At 39.4% G+C, this 24,417-nt stretch overlaps 1 protein-coding gene across 4 annotated transcripts in view; it reads left to right on the forward strand.

Annotated features, from left to right (window-relative positions):
• Nucleotides 1-18,704, forward strand: part of NELL2 (neural EGFL like 2) — a 330,775-nt gene extending 312,071 nt beyond the window's left edge. For 2 of the 4 annotated variants that reach the window (XM_006086713.3, XM_023752260.1), the window contains 2 exons: nt 924-1,148; nt 17,976-18,704. In XM_006086713.3, coding sequence (XP_006086775.1) covers nt 924-1,148; nt 17,976-18,026 — 276 coding nt within the window. In that variant the 3' untranslated portion in view covers nt 18,027-18,704. The remainder of the gene's footprint in view (nt 1-923; nt 1,149-17,975) is intronic. The other 2 variants (XM_023752259.1, XM_023752261.1) reach the window with 2 other exon arrangements.
• Nucleotides 18,705-24,417: the final 5,713 nt, after the last annotated feature.

Here is a 24,417-nt window from a genome sequence, read left to right on the forward strand (position 1 = left end):
CTTCTACTGGAAATGATAGGTCAAAAAGAAAATCTAGACTTGATAAAGAAAATACCAGTCATTTTTTTTCATTTGCCCAACTTCTTCTTTCTTTCTAGTGGTGCAAATGAAAAAGGAAAATTTGGTCTGTGTCTTTATGGAAGAAAGTTTCACAGATGCTACATTTAAAGTTATGGCTAGATTTCTTTCTATTTGTGTGAGGATATTTTTAAGGTAGTGCTTTCTTTTTATACTTTCAACCCCCAAAAAATCAATTGAGAGAACAAGGTCAGCTTCTGTGCCTGAAGGCTGCTTTCATCTCCAAAACCAGGAGATTCAGAATTATGGAGAAAATAGGAAACAGGTAGGAGCTACATTTTAGAAAGACCCAATTCATACAACTTTCCCAGGTGGAAAAAAAACAACTAAAATCAGTTCCTAATTTGCCCCCTCCCCCCATACCTAGAAACATATAAACGAACAAGAAAAACTGTCATATTTCTTACATATTTCAGTTTATTTTCTCATAAATGGACAAAATTTTATTTTATGCAGAAGGGAGTAAATGTGAAGTTAGGGGGAAAATATCAAAAGAATTTTAAAAAAGGATGGCATAGGCAACAAGTTTAATAAAAACCTCTTCCATAATAACCAGTTCTCCTTTTTCATGGGAAAGATAGGGGCATGCAAATTTGATTGTTTTAAGAGAATGGTTTTTGGGTTTGTTTTATTGTTGTTCGTGTTTAATCGATGAAGGACAGTTTAAAATTCAGCTGCAGGGTAGGCCTCCTCGCTGAGTGCACGATGCTCGGCCTGGGAGGTCTGAGCATACATGTCCTCCAGGTCAATTGCGTGTGCAGTGAACACCATGCTCCCTCCCTCCTGCCTCCTCCCCTGCCCGCCCTCCCTGCCCCTCCGCCCTGGCACCTCTGCTTTCCTTACAGCAAGGGGAAGTGGACTGCTGGCCCCTGCCTTGCCCAGAGGTGGAATGTGAATTCAGCGTGCTCCCGGAGGGTGAGTGCTGCCCGCGCTGTGTCACCGACCCCTGCCAGGCCGACACCATTCGCAATGACATCACCAAAACTTGCCTGGACGAGATGAATGTGGTGCGCTTCACTGGCTCCTCGTGGATCAAACATGGCACGGAGTGCACTCTCTGCCAGTGCAAGGTAAAGCCGTTCCATCCAGGGAGGGAGCTCTCGGCCAGCTGCTCCCCGAGCTCAGAGATAGTAATGGCCTAACCTGGCCAAGGGGACGTATTTCATGTCCTATTTATTGTTCCAGGGGAGGTGGGAAGTGGTGATCAGCTTTGTTAGTTCCAAGGCTGAAGGTCATGTGCATCCTTCAAGAATATACGGTCATGGAGCAGGAGGCACAGAAAGAACAACCAGAACAGAAACGACCTACTTGCCCTAAAGTATCTAACTGTACACATATTTAAAAAAACAAACAACAACACAAAAAACCCTACAACACCAAACTTCATGTTACTTCTTTCATAAGAGAACACAATATTATTGTATTGATTTTTATCTGGTCCTTTTCTGAGGTTTGTAAGATGCACCAACCAAGTAGATATATTGCATTTTCTAAAGTGGAAATCAATGAGGCAAAAATGGGCATAGTTCTTGGTTTGTGGTGATCAGTTACATTGAGCTGTTATTTTAAGATATGTTATTTACCATATTTTATTCCTACAGTTGGACAAAAATCATTACAAATATTTTTCTTCTCATCACAAGGAAAGAGAGCATTGTGTTTCTTCAGCAAGAACACACATGCAGAGAACATAGACATAGTCTGTAGAGTGCACAGATAGTGACAAACTTGGAAGTATTCTTCTTTGATGATTGTAGAAACATTTGATTCAGAAGTCATTGATCTTCATAGTCATAATTTTGGAATGAACACTAACATTAAGTAAAAAATCTGGAAGGCGTAATAGCAACAAGAAAGCAAAGATGTCCGATTTTTCCCGGCGTAGCACAGCCAGATATCTATAACCACTCTGGTTGTTGAAGTGAGATTTCCATTGAAAAATAATTTTTCATAGAGCAATTTAATTCAGATTCACTTAGTACAAATTCTTCCTAGAGTGGCCTAATGTAACAGGACAAAGAAATGTAAAATGCGTTAAGTCTGGAGAAATTATTGTCTATTTTAACCCCAAATTTCTAGCTCTTTCAATCACACAATTTGTCAATCAAGCATAGTTTTTTGAGTGAACCTTTAATGCTGTTTTCTGAAAGTACATTGGCAAATTTTACTACTGCTAAAAAGTTACTAATAATATATATGCAATATGCAATGTAATGTATATATATATATATATAATATGGGTACATTTAACAGTTCATATCTAGAAACTTAAGCATTAATGACCAATAGGGAAATACTTTCTGACATTTAATTACCAAATAAATTTGAGTCCCCTTATACTCCTAATCTGTTAGATTATTGTTCTGAGCAGTGACAACAAAAATGTATACCAGATAAAGAATGAAAAACACACAAATATGGCTCAGACAGATGCTTCCAATAAGAAAAATGCATTCAGGAATAGCTAGAAAAAAAAAGTGTTTTCTGGGGCAAAGATCATGAATGAGCTTGTTATTCACTGCCTTATAAACAACTACTAGAATTTTTTGGCTCATGGTAGGAAAGTATTCCAGAAATTGTATTTTGGCATTAAACTCATTTTTGTCAGGTAAGTGCTGATTCTGAGAAGTTACTAATTCATGCTGTTCCCCTGGAGTTTATTTATTTATTTATTTATTTATTTATTTATTTATTTTTGTATTTTAATATTTTTTTATTTTTCGCTTAAAGTATTACAAAGGGTATTACATAAGTGTCCTTTTTTTTCCCCCCCGCCCTTGACACACCCCTACCCTCCCTTACCCCCCAGTGTCTTATGTCCATTAGTTATGCTTATATGCATGCATACAAGTCCTTCGGTTGATCTCTTACTCCCCTCCCTCCTGCCCCCCAACTCTCTCTGGCCTTCCCACTGCAGTTTGGCAATCAGTTTGAGGCAGCTCTGCCTCTGTATCTATTATTGTTCAAAAGTTTGTAATGGTCTTTATTATCCATGAATGAGTGAGATCATGTGGTATTTTTCCTTCATTGACTGGCTTGTTTCACTTAGCATAATGCTCTCCAGTTCCATCCATGATGTTGCAAATGGTAGGAGTTCCTTCTTTTTAACAGCAGCATAGTATTCCATCGTGTAGATGTACCACAGTTTTCTAATCCATTCATCTACTGATGGGCACTTAGGCTGTTTCCAGATCTTAGCTATGGTGAATTGTGCTGCTACGAACATCTGGTTACATATATCCTTTCTGATAGGTGTTTCTGGTTTCTTGGGATATATTCCTAGAAGTGGGATCACAGGGTCAAATGGGAGTTCCATTTCTAATTTTTTGAGGAACCTCCATACTGCCTTCCATAGTGGCTGCACCAGTCTGCATTCCCACCAGCAGTGCACAAGTGTTCCTTTTTCTCCACATCCTCTCCAGCACTTGTCGTTTGTTGATTTGTTGATGATGGCCATTCTGACAGGTGTGAGATGGTACCTCATTGTTGTTTTGATTTGCATCTCTCGGATGATTAGTGACTTTGAGCATGTTTTCATATGTCTCTTGGCTTTCTGAATGTCCTCTTTTGAAAGGTGTCTATTTAGATCCTTTGCCCATTTTTTGATTGGATTGTTTATCTTCTTTTTGTTAAGTTGTATGAGTTCCCTATAAATTTTGGAGATTAAGCCCTTATCAGATATGACGTTGGCAAATATGTTTTCCCAAGAGGTGGGTTTTCTTGTTGTTTTGTTGATGGTTTCTTTTGCTGTGCAGAAGCTTTTTATTTTGATGTAGTCCCATTTGTTCAGTTTCTCTTTAGTTTCAACTGCCCTAGGAGCTGTATCAGTGAAGAAATTGTTTTGGCATAAGTCTGAGATTTTGTTGCCTTTGTATTCTTCTAGAATTTTTATGGTTTCCTGTCGTACATTTAAGTCCTTTATCCATTTTGAGTTTATTCTTGTGTATGGTGTAAGTTGGTGGTCTAGTTTCATTTTCTTGCATATATCTGTCCAATTTTCCCAACACCATTTATTGAAGAGACTATCTTGGCTCCATTGTATGTTCATGCCTCCTTTGTCAAAAATTAATTGAGCATATTGGTTCGGGCTAATTTCTGGACTCTCTATTCTATTCCACTGGTCTATATGTCTGTTCTTGTGCCAGTACCAGGCAGTTTTGAGAACAGTGGCTTTGTAATACAGTTTGATATCTGGCATTGAGATCCCACCTACTTTGTTCTTTCTCAGGATCGCTGCAGCTATTCGGGGTCTTTTTTTATTCCAGATGAATTTTTGGAGAGTTCGTTCTAGATCTTTGAAGAAGGCCATTGGTATTTTAATGGGAAATGCGTTGAATTTATAGATTGCTTTGGGTAGTATGGACATTTTAATGATGTTGATTCTACCAATCCAAGAACATGGTATGTTCTTCCATCTGTTTATGTCTTCCTCTATCTCTTTTTTCAGCGTCCTGTAGTTTTCTGAGTAGAGGTCTTTAACCTCTTTAGTTAAGTTTATTCCTAGGTATCTTAATTTTTTTGGTGCGATGGTAAATGGGATTGTTTTTCTAATCTCTCTTTCTGAAAGTTCACTATTGGTGTATAGAAATGCCTCAGATTTCTTGGGGTTAATTTTGTATCCTGCTACATTGCCAAATTCATGTATTAAGTCTAGTAGCTTTTTGATGGAGTCTCTAGGGTTTTGTATGTATAATATCATGTCATCTGCAAATAAGGACAGTTTTACTTCCTCTTTTCCAATTTGGATGCCTTTTATTTCTTCTTCTTGCCTAATTGCAATGGCTAATACTTCCAGTACTATGTTGAACAGGAGTGGTGAGAGTGGGCATCCCTGTCTTGTTCCTGTTCTTAGGGGAAATGGTGTTAGTTTTTGACCATTGAGTATGATGTTGGCTGTGGGCTTGTCATATATGGCTTTTATTATGTTGAGGTATGATCCTTCTATTCCCACCTTTCTGAGAGTTTTTATCAAAAATGGGTGTTGGATTTTGTCGAATGCTTTTTCTGCATCAATTGATATGACCATGTGGTTTTTTTCTTTCAATTTGTTTATGTGATGTATCACATTTATTGATTTACGGATGTTGTACCATCCTTGCATCTCTGGGATAAATCCTACTTGGTCATGGTGTATGATCCTTCTGATGTACTGCTGGATCCGATTTGCTAAGATTTTGTTGAGGATTTTGGCATCTATGTTCATGAGGGATATTGGCCTGTAATTCTCTTTCATTGTGATGTCTTTACCTGGTTTTGGTATTAGGGTGATGCTGGCTTCATAGAATGAGCTTGGAAGTGTTCCTTCCTCTTGAATTTTTTGTAGTAGTCTGAGGAGGGTAGGTTTTAGTTCTTCCTTGAATGTTTGGTAAAACTCCCCTGTGAAGCCGTCTGGCCCTGGGCTTTTGTTTGCTGGAAGCTTTCTGATGACTGCTTCAATTTCTTCCATAGTTATTGGCCTATTGAGGTTTTTAGATTCTTCCTGATTGAGTTTTGGAATGTTGTATTTTTCTAGGAATTTGTCCATTTCCTCCAGGTTGTCTAGTTTGTTGGAGTAGAGTTGTCCGTAGTATTGTTTAACAATCATTTGTATTTCTGTGGGGTCTGTTGTTATTTCGCCTCTATCATTTCTGATTTGGTTTATTTGGGACCTTTCTCTTTGCTTCTTTGTGAGCCTGGCGAGTGGTTTGTCAATCTTGTTTATCCTTTCAAAGAACCAGCTCTTGGTTTCATTGATTTTCTGTATTGTTTTTTTGGTCTCTATGTCATTGATTTCTGCTCTAATCTTTATTATCTCCTTCCTTCTGCTCACTCTGGGGTTTTCTTGTTGCTCTCTTTCTAATTCTTTGAGTTGTAGAGTTAGATGATTAACTACCATTTTTTCTTGTTTTTTGAGATAGGCCTGTAGAGCTATAAACTTCCCTCTCAGGACTGCTTTCATTGTGTCCCAGAGGTTTTGGATTGTTGTGTTTTCATTGTCATTAGTGTCCAGGATGTTTTTAATTTCTTCTTTGATGTCATCGGTAACCCAATCAATATTTAATAACATGCTATTCAGCTTCCAAGTGTTTGAGTATTTTGGGTTGTTTTTATTGTAGTTTATTTCTAACATTATGCCATCATGGTCTGAGAAGATGCTTTTTATGATCTCAATCTTCTTGAATTTGTGGAGACTTTGCTTGTGACCCAATATGTGGTCTATTTTTGAATATGTCCCATGAGCACCTGAGAGGAATGTATATTCCGCAGCTGTGGGGTGTAGTGTTCTGAAGATGTCAATTAAGTCCATCTGATCTAGTGAGTCATTTAGGATTGCTGTTTCTTTGCTGATTGTTTGTCTAACGGATTTATCCAGTGATGTCAGTGGTGTATTAAAGTCCCCTACTATGATTGTGTTATTGTCGATATCTCCCCTGATATCTTCCAGAAGTTTTCTTATGTATGTGGGTGCTCCTGCATTGGGTGCATATATGTTTACCAGGGTTATATCTTCTTGTTGTATTGATCCCTTTAGTATTATGAAGTGGCCTTCCTTATCTCTGGTTATGGCCTTCACTTTGAGATGTATTTTGTCAGATATAAGTATTGCTACCCCAGCTTTCTTTTCCTTTCCATTTGCGTGAAAGATATTTTTCCATCCCTTCACTTTCAGTCTGTGTGAGTCCTTTCCAATGAGGTGGGTCTCTTGTAGACAGCAGATGTATGGGTCATGTTTTTTTATCCATTCAGCCACTCGGTGTCTTTTATTTGGAGCATTTAGTCCATTTACATTTAAAGTTATTATTGAAAGGTACTTGTTTGTAGCCATTTCTTTTTTGTGTGTGTGTGTGGCTGTTTTCTTTCTGAGCTTGATATTTCTTCTTTTACAACAGTCCCTTTAGCATTTCTTGCATGGCTGGCTTGGTGGTGATAAACTCCCTTAGCCCTTTTTTGTCTGTGAAGCTTCTTATTTCCCCTTCAATTTTGAATGATAGCCTTGCTGGATAGAGTATTCTTGGATTCAGTCCTTTGCTTTGCATCACTTTGTAGATTTCCGTCCATTCTTTTCTGGCCTGATGTGTTTCTGTTGAGAAATCATTTGATAATCTAATGGGAGATCCCTTGTATGTTACTTTCCGCCTCTCTCTTGCAGCCTGTAAGATTCTCTCTTTATCCTGAACATTTGCCATGGTAATTATGATGTGTCTTGGTGTGGGTCTTTTCGGGTTCACCTTGTTTGGGACTCTCTGGGCTTGTGTGACTTTTTTCTTCCCCACCTCAGGGAAGTTTTCTGATATTATTTCTTCGAGTAGGTTTTCTAATCCATGTTCATCTTTCTGTTGTTCTGGCACCCCTATTATTCGTATGTTGCTTCGTTTCATGTTGTCCCAAAGTTCCCTTAGGCTCTCCTCCTGTCTTTTAATTTTTTTCTCCATTTGCAGTACAGTTTGAGTGTGTTTGCTTCCTTGTCTTCTAATTCACTGATTCGGTCCTCCGCTTCTCCCAGTCTACTGTTGATACTTTCAATGGTGTTTTTTATTGCAGCTATGTCGCTCTTCATTTCTTCTTGGGACTTACTTAAGTTGTTGATTTTTTCACCTGTTTCTTCTAGCTTCTTGCATACGTAGTTGAGTTTTTCATCTGTTTCTTCTTGCTTCTTGAACATCCGGTGCATGTACTCTAGGAACCTTATTCTGAATTCTTTTTCCGTCATGTTGCATATCTCTGTCTCACTTAGCTGCTTTTCTGGCGAGTCCTCCTTTTCTTTCCTTTGGGGGTTTCTTTGTCTACCCATGTTTGATCTCACTGACATGACTAGTTGTTGAATCGTTCAGTGGCTGGACCCTGGGTGGCAGTGGCTGCTCCCTGGGTGGCAGTGGCTCCTCGGTCTGTGGTTGCTCCTTGGGCGGTTGTGGTAGCAGCGGCTCCTCTGTTGATAGCAGGGCCTCTGATGGGTGCTGTTCTCAGTTGTGGTGGCTCTTCTGGCTGGTGGAGGGAGGCTTCAGACGCAGCAACTGTCCCCCAGGCAGAGCGTGTGGTGATCAGGAGGCCGCTGTTGCTTGAATCTGTTGCGTTGATTTAGAGGCACAAAATACAACACAACAAGGCACAACGTACCAGGCACTGAACACTATTGTATTTACGATATTACTAACCCCAAATAAAGGTGGCCACCCGAGCTAAGAGAGTTGGGAGATAAGGGGGAAAGAAGAGAAAAAGGTAGAAGAGAAAAAAGAAAGAAAGAAAAAAAGGAGTGCAAAGATGAGATTGGAAAAGGGAGGGGAAAAAGAGGAGGAGAAAAAAAAAAGAAAGAAGAAAAAAGTAAGAGAGAAAAGAAAGTGAAGTGTAAAAGGGGGAGAGACTATTTATGTGAGGAGAAAACTCCTATAGGTCCGCCACTAATACCAACAAATTGCAGCAACAGATTCCTGGAGATGAATACAAACTGCAAACAACCAATAATATCAAGCGACGCAAGGGGACAGAGAAGCGCAGAAATAACCAGGCGGGGGGGGAGAGGGAGGGCCAGGAAAATAAAAACACTCAAAAAAAAAAAAAAAAACAAACAAAACAAAACAAAAAAAAAACAAAACAAAACAAAAAAAAAAACAAAAACAAAAACAAAAAAAATATACTCGTCAATCAGGCAAACATCGATAAAACAATAGAGAGAGAAAAGAAGAAGAAGAGAGAGAAAAAAAATGGATAGTGAAGGAAGATGAGGGAAAGGTGTATAAGGATTTAGAACAGGGGATTGGACATAGGATATTTAAGCAGGGTTAAATTTTGACAGAGGATAAAAAGAATAGGGAAGATCTAAAGCTGGAGTAGGGTAAGAGAAACAGGACAGCAAAAGGGAGAAAGTGGGGAAGATTGTTTAGCACAGAGGCAAATTGAGGTAGAGAAAAATGTTGCTAAAGGAACGATGAAAATAGAATGGAGAACATTAGTCCCAAAATAAAATAAAGACAAGATAAAATGACACTTTAAAAAATGGTAAAATGGTAGCGGTAATAATACTAGTTAAAAATAAAAATGTAGTAGCTGAAAGGGCAAAATCGGGTGATGGAGAAAAAAGAAAAATGAAAAAAAAATGTTTTCTTAGTTAAAAGGAGAAAAAGTAATTTAAAAAAATAAAAATAAAAATGTGCAGTAATGCAGGTGCTTCAGATCTTCTACTCTTCTTATTGGCACGCCGGGAATTCAGGAGAATGTTGACTTTCCCTCTGATACACTGTTCCTCCTTGTTGTAAGCCACAGTCCTTATTACCTTATCTGTATTTACAGAGGAGTCAGTTCGTGGCTCTGCCTCTGGGTGGCAGTGTGTCTGGGTTGACCTCTGAGGCTATAAGTTCTCTCCGACCAGGAGCTGCCTATTGTACCTGAACCAGCTCCGCCCAGAGGTGGTTCCCCCAGCACCACTCCCAGTTCTGTTTCCCAGGCTCCCCAAAAACAATCTTCCCCTACAAGCTCTGCTAGTTACCCCAACTGGGCACTCACATGCCCTGGGCTCAACAATCAAACCCACAGAAGTAAGAGGAAGTGTGCGAACAAGAGCCTGGGAAGCTGCTGGAACTCGCAGGGTTCCACCCTCCAGAACCGCGCGGAGTGTCTGCGCGCGCCCAAGCCCCCGGCAAGAGGCACGGATTTTGGAGAGCGCGGATTTTGGCGGACGCAGATTTTCCCCTGCGCCGCGCGCGCGCGTTCCTCGCTCCAACCTGAACTGCGAACCGTACCTTCGAGGCAAGTCCAACCTTTCCGTGGAGGGGTGCAGGTCTCCCCTTGGCTCTTGCAGTCGCGCTGTTTGCGAATCGCTGCCTCCGGTTCAGTAGCCGCCGGGCTAGTAGCCGATCTCTGGATGCCGGTGAACGCTGCCTGAGATGGCGCGGTCCCGCCGCTGCGCTGGCGCCCAGGGGGAGGTTTCAGCCTCAATCTCCAACCATCCGCATTTTTTAGGAGTTTTCTGTCTTTCCTGGCTGCAGACTGTCTCTCAGCTGAACCTCCCCAGCTTGATCGGGCTGATTGTTACCCGTTTCAGCTGCTCGCCCCCATCTGGTCCGGGACAAAGCACCAACACGTCCGTCTAAGCCTCCGCCATTTTCCTCCTCCTATAAGTATTTTTCCCTTTTCCCTTCTTATTAAATATGAGTTGTAAGCATATGCTCAACTTTACCAAATTTATCCTGAATACTTATTTTTATTATGTTTATTTTGTGTTCTTTTAAAAATAAAATTTATGTAAAACGGCCTCCAGATATTGTGCTGGAGGTGAGCATTCTTCATAATTTGGTGTTTTCAGAGCACCGTTTTTACTTACCTTTCTGTCCTACCCTTCTCTGGGTTATTCATTTTAGTCAATAAAAATAAATTGTGTGGGGTATTGTGCTAGTAGCAAGGCTAGAATGATAAACAAATACAGACACGATCATTCCTGGAAATGATTGACTAGCTTCTTATTGTCTAGAGCTTTCTGTCTACTGCAGTAGTCAGTAGTTACATGTGGCCATGTACCTTAATTAAAATTAAATAAATTAAAATTCAATTTCTCAGTCAACTAGCCACATTTCAACCTCTTAAAAGCCACATGTGGCTAATGGCTATCATATTAGATAGCACATATAGAGAACGAGTCTGTCAGCACGCAACCTTCCATTGGATACGACAGGTCTAGAGGTGAATGCAGTGTCTGGAATCAGAGTAAACACTCAATAAATATTGACTGTTATTGGAATAAATAGACATTAATTAAGTCATGAAACAGATAAAGACATTACAAACTGTAATGAATGCTCTGAAGAAAAAGGGCACTGGGTTGAGAGGCTGTAGAGCATGTGAACCAGTTACTTCTTGAGGAAATGACATTGGAGAGAAGATCTGAGGAGTTAGGAGTTAGCTGGATGGAATGATTTTTAAAAAATCGTTACCTTTTTTGTCTTCAAAGTTAATTTACTTACGTTAAAAAGATGTTTTATCCACTCAGAAGTTTGATTTCTGAGTCAAAAATGAATTATAAGGTTGCCGTTCCTAAATCTAATAGATGCCCGTCCTATGATGGGTCAGAGTGCTTTCAGGCAATTATACTTTTGAGCTCCAAACAAAAGAGAGCTGCATCACTGAGAAATGAGGAGAGAGGAGGGATTAGAGGGTCCTTCCCTCTAATAAATAAAACACTGAGCAGGACACTTTGGAAATGATAAACCGGGGGGGGGTGTGGGGAGGGTGGGGGCACTTTTAACTTCTAGGGAGAATCTAGATGTAATACTGAAATAATTGAGATATTAGAAAAAAATAGAATTTTATAAGAATGACGCTTCTAACTTCCTAAATGTTGCCTTCATCTATCAAAACAGCAAACTTAACGTTTTGAAGGTGGACCTCTGTACTAACATTGGGATAGATAACTAGATCTGTCTATGAAAACAAATATCCCATAAATGGGCACCATTATAATGAAGACTTTAAGGGATGATCAGGAGAGCTTGGAAAACCAATAGAGAAAGAAAGGAGTATTCCATACATATTCGAATGACTGGTCAACAATTTGAGGAAAGTCATTTTATATGCTATTATGTTCTATGTCAAAACAAATTCTGTGTGGAAAAAATATTGAATATTAAATGGAAGTCTAAACAAAGAAAATATGATTAAATATTTATCAACATTGTAGAAGGGAGATTCCTTTTCTAACTTCGACGTGATAAAACATACCTCAAAGAAAAGTTAGGGCTTCTGTAGATAAACAAAATTATCAAAAGAGAAAATTAAAACTGGAGACTGGAAAAATATTTTTAGCAGATATGATTTCTTTATTGGCTTACAAACATAAAAATTAATAACACTTCTTTTCCCATAAATAAATCAGCAATGGATGAATAAACAATTCATTAAAAAACAGAGATATTAAAAAAGAGGAAATCTTTTGACCTTTAAATAGTTGAAACAAATGTAAACTAAAATAATGAATCATTATTTTCCCATAAAAAATGTCACAGTGATTTCCAGTGCTGACAGAGATGTACTGGAGTTATACTGCAATTGTGATTTTTAGGCAATGGTAGGGACATTGAAAAATACATGTCAACAACCCACACATACACCTCTTTGCCAGCTACCTGTTCCCACACAAATATCTTTTGCCCTATTAATCCCAGTTTTGTGAATCAAATTTAAAGAAATAATCTAAAGTATGCAACAAGCTGTATGCATGAGAATATTCACCTCATAACATTATTTGTTATGTAGAATCAAGGAAGAAACCAAAATGTCCAATCGAAAAATGGTTAGCCCTAGCCATTTTGGTTCAGTGGTTAGAGCGTTGGCCTGTGGACTGACAAGTGGCAGGATCAATTCCCATCAAGGGGCACGTAAATCCATTGCAGGCTCGGTCTCATCCCAGGTCAGGGAGTGGAAGGGAGGCAAATAATTGGTGTGTCTCACATCGATGTTTCTTTCTCTTACACTTATCTAAAAATGTCTTTTATTTTTGAAGATATTTTTACTAAATTTAGGCTTCAGAATTGACAGTTTGTTCCCGTCACATTAAAGGTGATTCTCTATTGCTTTCTGGTCTCCATGTTTTCTGATGAGGCTTCAGCTATCATTTGTATTTTTCTGTATGCAATACTTCCTTTTTATCTATTTATTATTTTATTTTGTTATTAAATTTATTGGGGTGACAGTGGTCAACATGATCATATCAGTGTCAGGTGTGGGTTTCTATGTTCAAGATCTGTATATTGCACCATGTGCCCACCACCCAAAGTCACATCTTCTCCTGTCACCTTATATTAGGACCCCCTACTCTCCCCATCCCCTTCCCTCTGGCAACCACCACACTGCTGTTTGTGTTCACGAGTTTCAGTTTTATATCCCACATATGAGTGAAATCATGTGGTTCTTAGCTTTTTTCTGGCTGAATTATTTCACTTAGCATATTGTTCTCAAGATCCATCCACGTTGCTTCAAATGGAGCTATTTCATCCTTTCTTATGGTTGAGTAGTATTCCATTGTGTATATGTACTACATCTTCTTTATCCAGTCCTCTATCACAGGACAATTTGATTGTGTCCATGTTTTGGCCATCATGATCATGCTGCAATGCACATAGGAGTGCATATATCTTTGCAAATATATGCTTTCCAGTTTTCCAGGTATATACCCAGAAGAAATCATATGGTAGCTCTATTCTTATTATTTTGAAGAATCGCCAGACTGTTTGCCATAGTGTGTACACCAGTCTGTATTCGCACCAGCAGTGAATGAGTGTCCCCTTTTTTTCCCCACAACCTCTCCAACACTTGTTATTGCTCATCTTGTTGATAATGGCCACTCTAACGGGTGTGAGGTGTTACCTAATTGTAGTTTTGATTTGCATTTCCCTAATTGCTAGTGAGGTTGAACATTTTTTCATGTATCTATGGGCTGTTCGAATGTCTTGGGAGAGGTGTATTTTCAGGTCCTCAGCCCACTTTTTGATTGAGTTGTTTGGTGTTGAATTTTATGAGTTCTTTATAGATTTTGGAAATTACATACTTTGTCTTCCACATAGTTTCCCTTTTATTCTTCTGGGACTCTAACTACATGTATGTTATATGGTTTAAGACTATCCTGAAGGTCACTGAGGGTCTATATTTATGTAGATATTTTTATCTTTGTTTTAGGGATTAGATAATTTCTATTGTTTTGTCTTCAAATTTTATGACTGTTCCTTTTGTCACCTATAACCTGTTAAATGCATCCAGTATTTCAGATATTTCACTTATTTCAGATATTGCACTGTAAAGTTTAAAAATGTCCATTTAATTCTATTTATAGTTTAATTTCTCTGCTAAGATTTACCATGTATGTTTTTTTTCATTATGACCATCTTTATAAGAGATATTTATAATAGATACTTTCCGGTCTTTGTCTGCTAATTAGACCATCTGGATTATCTTTGAGTAATTTCTATTTACTACTTTTTCTCTTAATTAGGAGTCACCTTTTCTTGTTTTTCTTTACATGTCTAATAATTGCTGAGGTTTATTGGAAATCATGGATAATTTAGGATATAGAACTTATGTTCTATTAGTTTCCTCCAAAGACTGTTTTTGTTCTAGCAAGTTGCATACTACTGGCCAGTCACCTTGCATTTAAGGAGGCTTGAATTTATGCTGGTTAGGTGGATCTAATCCAGATTTAAGGTTGAATTTCTTAATCTTGAAACATTGTTTTGCTCCTCATCATGGCCCTTTTGGGCTTTTAATGAAAAGCCTGGCTTGTTTATCAATCAGCACCTGAAATTTCTGCTCAGATCTTTCAACTTTCAAGCTATGACTATTTTAGTCTTCTCTGTAATTCAAAAGCAGACAAAGGTTTGAGGGAAGTTTATATTCTGATGCGCTTTTTTTCTAGATATTTTCTCTTGAATTTCCTGACCGTCCAACAGCCCTAAAAATTGTTCTCTGGCATCTGGGGCACAGTTATCCTAAGACACACAGTCTAGGCAGTACCCTAAGGGGAAATGCCAAGGAAAAATGAATGTCACACAGTACATTTCCCTTCTTTTACAGATTGAAACCCTCTGTATCTGCCTGATGTTTGTCACTCTCCGTTGCTTCAAATAGTTATTTTTATATTTTGTCTAGACTTTATAGTTATCTATGGGAGGGTTAGTCTTTTATAAGCAACTATGCCATTACTGAAACCAGACCTCAATGGGATATTTTATTAAAATAATTACTATCCTTCCTGTATGAACTTGATGGGTGTCCAGTGATACGGTTTGTAGACTATCTTGTTACAGCAGAACATGTTGATATGGAATAAGAAAAATATTCCTGGAAATTTTGAGAAAATATAAAGTCCCTTTCTAAAAACATGTTCATGACAACCATAGCAATGGTTTCTTTTGTATAGGGTTCTAGTACTAGTGTTACATACTCAATGGCAAAAGGCTCCAGAAAATCCCTAACTCAATGCTCAAAAGCCACACACTTTGAGAAACTGATACTCTCAGGCACTGGTACATCCCTCCTCTTATTGGGTCACTGGATTGGGAAAGAGCATGGAACCAAGTTTGGTCAAAAAGTCTCTTCCTCTGATATGATGACAAGGCTTCATGATGCCACTAGAGACTCAAGAGATGGCTGAGACTCTCTCTTGCTGTGAGAGTAAGAGCTCTGCTTAAGAACAGTTTATAATGGGAGAGGATGAGGTGAAATAGATAATCTTCCTGGATAAAGACTAGATTTTCCTCATTTGGTGTGCTTTAACAAAGCCTAAAATATCAAAATCTTTTCTTTTCTACTTTTTATCTTACAGGAACAGACACTTTTGATTTTATCACATTAAGGTATAATACATTTTCAGTGTTCTAAAGTCAATTCTTGAGAGAAAATATCGACTTGAGGATGAGTTTTAGAGTCAGACTAACCTGAATTTTTATTTCAGCTATACCATGTATTAGCTATGTGACGTTGGATATGATATTTAAGCTTTCTAAACTTCAGTTTCTGAATCTAAAACATCTATTAATAGTGAGCCTACTGGGAATGCTGCGAGGTTGGTCATGTGTCTAAAGTGCCTGGCAGAGTGTCTGACAGAGAATGCGCTCACGCACTGGAGGGATATTATCACCTTACAATTGTAGTGACAGTGTAATCATCATTATTTGTTAGCTAGTTGAGGAAAATAAGGTGCAAGGAATTTAAAAAATAAGTTATAGTTCCATTGTGTATATGTACCACAATTTTTTTTATCCACTTGTCTGTTTCTTGGCCATAAAAAAGAATGAAATCTTAACCATTTGGAATCACATGGATAGACCTAGAGTGTATCATGCTAAATGAAATAAGTCAGACAGAGAAAGACAGTTACCATACGATTTCACTTATATGTGGAATCTAAAAAACAAAATGAACAAATGAACAGAATAGAAACAGACTCATAGGTACAGAGAACAAACTGATAGTTGCCAGATGGGAGGGGAGTGAGAGAGGCTGGGTGAAAAAGGTGAAGGGGTTTAGAAGTACAAATTGAGATGTGAGAGTGATCTGGCTGCAACATCTGTCACTCCATTGATCGCCAGGGTGGATTCCGCTGATCTGGCTGACTAGGTGGGTGTCCCCCTCCTCCCTCACCAATTCATGTGCATCCCTCCCTAAGCTGCATGCTCCATAGTCGAAGAGGAGAGGACCCGTCTTCAGTCAAGGGTATACAAGTAGCTGTGCTCCCCTGCTAGAACCTCCAAACATGCTCTCAAGAAGTACGAATTGGTGGATGCAAAATAGTCATGGTGCTGTAAAGACAGCATATGGAATATGGTCATATTACTATTGTAATAACTATGCATGGTGTCAGATGGGTATGAGATTTATCAGGATGACTTAGGAAGTTATATAATGCCTAATCACTGAGTTGTACACCTGAAACTAATATAATATTGTATGTCAACTGTAATTGAAAAAAAATTAAATAAAAAGAGTAAGATAGGATTTTTTTTCTTTTTTGTAATATACTACATTATTTCAGTATTTTGTTATAAAAACTAATTAAGCATTTTGGTCCTTCCTTGCTTGCCCATTTTTCTAACTTCATTTCTACATCGTTTTCGTCACCAATTTAAAATTCTCACCCAGAGCTTTTTCAGTTTCTTAACTACACAGAACTCTTCACATCAACTGCATTCCCTGTGCTTTCGGCCTACCTTTTCACATAGCTGTCTTGAGGTCCTGGTTTAAATATCACTTATACAGAGAAGTCTCCCCCCATCATCCAATTTAGTAGCTAATCTTGAATCACTCTCATGGCACCAGCTAGTTTGTTTCTTTTCTAGCACTGTTCATAATTTTTTATTGTATGCTTGCTTGGTATTTAATAGTTTTCTCCCCTCTCAGAAAACTAGAAGCCCTGCCCTGTGAAGGTAGTGAGCATGTCTGCTTTATTCTTTACTATATCGAGGGCTCTAGATAGCAATACCTATTTTGTGAATCCTATATAATAAAAAGCTAATATGCAAATCGACCAAACAGTGGAACGACTGGTTGCTATGACATGCACTGACCACCAGGGGGCAGATGCTCAACGCAGGAGCTGCCCCCTGGTGGTCAGTGCGCTGCCACAGGGAGAGCACTGCTCAGCCAGAAGCCGGGCTCACAGCTGGTGAGCACAGCAGCAGTGGCGGGAACCTCTCCTGCTTCTGCTGCAGGCAGGCAGTAAGGAGCGAGGGGTCCCGGACTGCAATAGCCCCAGACTGCAAGAGAGATGTTTGACTGTCGGCTTAGGCCTGATCCTCAGGGGGATTGGGCCTAAACCGCCAGGCAGACATCTCCTGAGGGGTCCCAGGCTGCGAGAGGGTGCAGGCCAGGCTGAGGGGAACCCCCCCACACCAGTGCACAAATCTTATGCACTGGGTCTCTAGTCTATATATATAAAAGGCTATTATGCAAATTGTCCCCTTGGTAGTTCGACCGGGAGACCAGGAGTTTGATAGCTTGCTATGATGTGCGCTGACCACCAGGGGGTGACACAGAACAAAAGAAGTCCCCGGCTGGCAGCTGGAAGCTGGGGAAGGAAGGCCCCTGCTGGCAGTTGGAAGACCCGGATTGGCCCTGATCGCCGGCCAGGCCTAGGGACCCTACCCGTGCACAAAATCATGCACCAGGCCTCTAGTAAATAAATAAAAGGATGAATGTGACCTAAGAGGATGCAATGGGGTAAATAAAGTTAGCCTATAATTTGCTACAAGTAACTGGACATAATTAGTTCTGCTATAGTACAGACATGAAAAGTGATTGGGCCATTGAACTTCTAGTGGTACAGAAATAATAAATAAACCATACAGTTATGTTTGTGTGTACCGATCAATAAGTGTGAGCATTTACTAATGGCTTAAAAATTCATACTGTGCTTTCTCTCCACCCCCTCCTCTTTTTTTTAGAATGGCCACATCTGTTGCTCAGTGGATCCACAGTGCCTTCAGGAACTGTGAAGTTAACTGTCTCACGGGAGATTGCTGTTCAAAGAACGTTCTTTTCATTAAAAAGACCAAAAAATAAAAATAAAATAAAAAGGTTAAACCTTAAAGTGGATGATTTGTGGGCAGCTAGGTGCAGCTTTGTTAATAGCTGAGTGAACTTTCAATTATGAAATCTGTGGAGCTTGAGAAAAATCACATAAGGAAAATTCTTGGGGCAAAACTAGGCCAGAATTCTGTCTCTACTGTGTCTGACATCACCGTGTGGAAGAACGGGTGTGGAACACACACCGTGACTTCATGACCCCTGGATACACAGCCTGGACCCGGCAGAGCTCTGAAAGCCTCTAGCTTCACTGGTGCAGAAAATTTTTCTCTAGATCAGAATCTTCATGAATCAGTTAGGGTCCTCACTGTCTAAAAGAAAACGCCAGGCAGTGAATGAATTATATTTTCAGAAGCAAAGCAGAGAAGCTATAACGTGTTATGTACAGTATACACTCTGAAAAGCAACCTGACACAAGTTATTGTAATGATAAAAATAATGCACAGGCATGGTTACTTAATATTTTCTAACAGGAAAAGTCATTCCTATTTCCTTGTTTTAATGCACTTCATATTATTTGGTTGAATTTGTTCAGTATAAGCTCGTTCTTGTGCAAAAGTAAATAAATATTTCTCTTACCTTATCACGTGTCCAAGTGTCTTATTTAACGTGTTCCTTTTTCCCACGGATTCGTTAGCATACAAATTGCTCTCTCGTTCTGCTGATGAAACTCCCACCATGCGATTTGCAAATTGAAAGGTGATTTTCACTGACTTATATGCCTGTGCCGGGGTGGGACGAATGCCTTTATTCTACCTCTCCAATCACCTTTTCTACCCTGCTCTGCCTCCTGGGGGCTGATCTGTCTAGACCAGTGGTTGGCAAACTGCGGCTCGAGAGCCACATGCGGCTCTTTGGCCCCTTGAGTGTGGCTCTTCCACAAAATACCGACTTCTGCGCATGGGCCACGAAGTTTCTGCGTGCACCCCACGTGGTTGGTATTTTGGACGTGCGCGCCCCACGTGACACTCAAGGGGCCAAAGAGCCGTGTGGCTCGTGAGCAGCAGTTTGCCGACCACGGGTCTAGACCATATGAATAGATTCTTTTGTCCTCTGGATTCTCGTTTGGTTTGACCAGTGAAGACCACTGGCAGGATATCAGAAGGAGGTCAAGTCTGGGTATTTAGTCCGGAGGCTGTCTTCTGGCCAGGTCACTCTCATGAGTAGGTGTGTCCCCTTACTGAAGGCTGCACCCCCTGACAGGTGGCCCTCTGTTCAGCTGCCCTCTCTGGGGTCCCATCACTTCTATTTGCTTCTTGTGGCTTAGGGATAGGAACAACTCTGGCCGTTTTCGTCCTCAGGAGGTACCTGCTCTATTTCTTGTTGGTTTCTTATTTTCTGTCACATCTTCACAAATGGTCCCTTTGTTAAACCCTGGTAAGTTGGCATGCTTGAGTCTGCCATCTGCTTCCTGCCAGGACTCTAACTGATACACACAGGAGGGGAGGAGTGGAGAGAAGAGGGTTGGGAAGGTCTTCAAGCACTTCAATATAAAAATGTAAAGAATCCCAATGTGAAGAAGAATTATTATATTACATGTTAAACTGTTGATGTACTAGAATCTCAGGAAGAAAGAAGTATATGGCTGATACCCAATATTGCCCTATTTATGTATTGCTCTAGAATGAAAGGAAATAAAAATATTACCAAATTAAATTTTAGCTGCATACAGACTTTTTCTTTTTAAAATATATTTTTATTGATTTCAGAGAGGAAGGGAGAGGGAGAGAGAGAAACATCGGCTGCCTCCTGCACGCCTCCTACTGGGGATGGAGCCCAACACCCAGGCATATGCCCTGACCAGGAATCGAACCATGACCTCCTATTTCATAGTTCAACACTCAACCACTGAGCGACTTTTTCTTTAAAGAAAAAATGAAAATGGATAGGATATGACAAACCCAAGCTATAGAAATGGTAAAGTGATGTTTAACTATCCCTTCACCATTGCTATGGAAACAATCTGACATGAGCTGAGCTGAAGGATAATTTATAAATGTCTTAATAGTTTGGCATGTATAATATTCATTGAATATGTGAATTCAAGTATCTCTCTATATTCCCTGAATTTATCATAAATGAATTTTTTCTTCAGCCTTTTTATATTTAAAATTTCAGCAGAGTGTAAGGTTTATTTTTATCACCTGTTATTTACTATGGTAAATAGCAATACTGTCCAAGAGGGTATTGATTTTGAAGCTTTTCCATGTGATTATTATTTTTGTATATTGGTTTGAAATTTCATATTAAATCTTCCTGAAAATTAATATATATGTTTGCATTTATGAGGGGAGTAAGAAATAGTACACACACATACTCGTGACCTACATCCATATACTTGTATATATTCATCATCTAGATATTATATGCCTTTTGAAAGAAGAAGCAAGGCTGAAATTGCATATTATCAATGCATTATAAATCTTTGTAGGGCTCTGAGCACTTTTGTGGTTTGCAGACCTTTATTTCTATAGACTGCTAAAAGAAAATAAACTCTCATAATATTGAGAAGAAAAGAGAAGGAAGAATATAAGATTATGTTCTTCCAAGGACCATTAAAGCAATAAATGTGTTTAGATTGAATTTTTTTCCCTTCAAGGTTTATCCCATAAATAATAGATTCCCAGGAGAATTACTGTTTATCCCGGCAAGCAGTAATCAATTGCTTCTTAAAAACTTTGTTCCTTGAAAAAAGAGGTGGTTAGTACCCTATTTTTTACTCTGGAGGTAATTGGCAAAATGCCATGGTTGAATTATTCCAGTGTTATGGGAAAATGAGAGCTAAGAAGCATGAATTTAATTTGAGGGTACTTGGCTCTTTTAAGAGCAGTCTTGGTTAAAACAATGTTTATTATATATTTTTTTCTGAATAAAAAGGCACAAAAACGTTTAAGTGTGATCCTTTGGTAATTCATATATGGTAACCCATATCTTTCTTTCAAAATACTGCTATATTACTTCTTCCCTTTACCTTTTGTGCTGGTAAAAAAAAATGATGGGTTTGTCTGATTACACTGCAATATCATGGAACTCCTTTCATCCTCCCAATAACTTGGTTAACTATAACCAAAGTTGAGATACCCTATAATTGCCTTTAAAAAATGAATGGGCCAGCCAGTGTTGCTCAGTCGTTGAGTGTCGGATGTCAAGGTTCCATTCCCAGTCAAGGCATATGCCTGGGTTGCAGGCTCAGGCCTCAGTAGGGGCTGTGCAGGAGGCAGCATATCAATGATTCTCTTTCATTATTGATGTTTCTATCTCTCTCTCTCTCCATCTCTCTGAAATCAATAATACATACATATATATATATTATTGATATATATATACATTATATATATTATTATTGATACACACACACACATAATGAAGAGTATATCACAGCTCTAAAACAGCAATCAATACTCTGAGTGTTGGAGTAACAGAGGTTATTCAATTGAACAATGCTGAGGTTACATGTACTGAATAAAAAATATGCTTCCATTCACTAAGCATTACCTCAGCTATCAAAGTCAACATTGCTGCCTACTTAAGAATTCCTTTGAAGGTCAGTGGGTCCCACAAAATACCGTCAAGTCCTGGTCCTCTAGTGCTAAGCATTGATGAGAACAACTTTTTTTTCTTTTTTTTTAGCACACCTTATGTTGTTAAATGTGAACGTTTGTGGTACAGTAGTAAACTGAGCTCTGAGAGATTCCTGCTGAAAGGATGCCGAAGGCAGTAAGTGAGCGCTATGCTCTGTATGCCCCGCATTCACTGTGGAGCCTGATGCTCCCCTTTGCAGTGGTTCTGTACAGTGAGGTTGGCTCATTGTGTGCTTACTGACCTTTCATTAACAATGCACTGTTTTCTGACCTAGAATTCAATATCTTCCATAAAGGACTTGTCACCTCCTTGCAGAGTAATTGCCCTTACTTAATTGACTGCCGGTAGAAAGGCAGGAATGCTTTGAACTGTAGTGGCCCTGGAACTGTAGTAAACTAAATTGTCCAAGAGTAGGACCATTTGGGGAGATTTCAATATGATAATCTGAGTTGCATTTTCCTGTGTACCTTGTACTGGCCAGGAAGCTGGGGCAGCTCTTCCAAACCTTCTGCCTTTGTACTAGGATCAAATTCTTATTCATAGAGACAGTTTGCATGACAGATTCTGAAATTCTCTTTTATTGTGAATGACAAATGACATAATATATTACTGTCACCACAAAAATATTGCATTTAAAACATGCTTTCCTATTTATCTCGAGTGCTAGTTGTTTTAAAATAACACTCTGGAATGAGTGTGATTATATGGTAGAAGTAGAGATGATGTCAAGTTAATTTTTGAGCAATTTTCTTTCTTTTTCATAAAAACAGAACTCTAAATAGGGAAAATATGGAAAATAGAAATTTCTAAAGTATATAGAAGGAATCCAGGAATAACTCTATCAAGAGAAATACATGGCCTTATGGAGAAAAATATCAAACCTCATTGAACAAGTATTTTTTGAGGACCTACTGTGCTGGGCTGCATATCTGGTGCTTTGGCCAGATGGGTCATGCTGTGCTGTCTGTTCCTAAAACACATAGATAGGAAGGTACTGACATCAGGCCAGGCCTTGAGATATGATCTCATGGCCCCTTCCCAGCACGCAGGCCTTCTTTCTCAGAAGGCCCGGAAGTCTCATTCCAAATTTGGGAGACAAAGGACTGGAAAAAGTATAAATAAAGAGAGTTTCCTCCATATTGGGGGCCCAGAATTTGAAAGACACATTTTTCTCTGGGCCTCCACAAAATTTAATAATAAAATGTAACTCTTGCAGTCAGCGCTGCAGTTTGGCCTCTGCTTCGGCAGGGTGCTGTAACTGTAGTCAGCTGGCCAGCTTAATAAAGGCTCTTAAATTTAAATTCTGAGTCGATGGTCTATCTCGCTGAGTGAAGGAGTCAACCCATAACACTACCATGTACCAGGCACTGTTGTAGGTACCATGTAAAGAGCTTACACAATGAACTGATTTCCTTGCAACAGTCAGTGCACTATAGCGCCAGAGCATCCAGGTACTGCAGTGAATAAAGTATGAACAAAGCATAAGCACTTCTCATGGAGTTCATGTCCTGATGGGGGAAAGAAAGTTAAAAAATACACAGATGCCATGTCAGGTTGGGGGTAAATGTTATCAATAAAAATTAAGCTGGGTTATGGGAGTGACACAGACAGGGGTGACAGTTTAGATAGGATGGGTAGGAAGTCCTCTCTAAGATAAAGTGACATTGGAGCAAATACTTGAATGAAGTGAAGGCGTGAACCATCTGCATATCTGGAGGGAGAGATTTATACACAGAGGAAAGCGGTGTGTGAACAGGTTCAAGATAGGAGTATGGTTTTATGTGACTTGAGTGAAGTGAGCAAGCGACACTTACAGAAGATGTGGTCAGAGGGGTGGCTGGCGAGCACATCACACAGGTATTTATTCCTAGGCCATGGTGAGAGACCCCTGTGTTTACCCTTAGTGAGATGGGAGTCCTTAGAGATGTTTGAGCATAGCTGTGGCATAATCTGATTGACAGTTAAAGGGAGCACTCTTGCCACTGTGTGGGGAATAGACAGGTGAGTCAGGGGAGGGATGGGAGGATGGTGAGTATGGAAACGGGAGGTAAATTTTCACTGCAGAATTTTGGACAAGACACTAAGAATTTGGAATAGGATGGTAATAATGAGGGTAAAACTGAGAGTCAAAGGAACTTAATATTACAGAAGATCCAATTACGTGAAAAAATGAGTAGGAAGACTAAATATCATCAAAATGTCAATTATCTCCAGTAGTTCTAATAAGGGTAAAAAAAAGGTAATCTTAAACTATTATAAAAATGCAGAGTATTTTGAAGAGTTATATTAGGGAGCAGGGGAGACGTGTTCTACTATATATCAAGATGGTATAAAGCTATAGGAATTGATTCTTTGCTATAGGAATAAACAAGATAGATCACACACACACACACACACACACACACACACACACACACACATATATATATATATATATATATATATATATATATATATAGTATCTAATAAAGAGGGAATATGCTAATTGACCCTCATGCTGCCCTCAAAGATGGCGGCGCCCACAGCCACAAGATGGTGGCACCCAGTCCCCTCAGCCTCCCAGTCACTTAGGGGTGGCCTGAGGCACAGGCAAGCCTCGGATGGTAACCAGGGCCGGCCGAGGCTTGCGCTGGAAGCAGTGGCAGCAGCAGAGATTTGATGGGGCGTCGCCTTCCCCTGATTTCTAGGTCTCCTCCCACCCCTGAGGGCTCTCGGACT

The sequence above is a fragment of the Myotis lucifugus genome, unplaced genomic scaffold (assembly GCF_000147115.1).
Source record: "Myotis lucifugus unplaced genomic scaffold, Myoluc2.0 scaffold_30, whole genome shotgun sequence".
In the NCBI taxonomy this organism is placed as follows: domain Eukaryota; kingdom Metazoa; phylum Chordata; class Mammalia; order Chiroptera; family Vespertilionidae; genus Myotis; species Myotis lucifugus.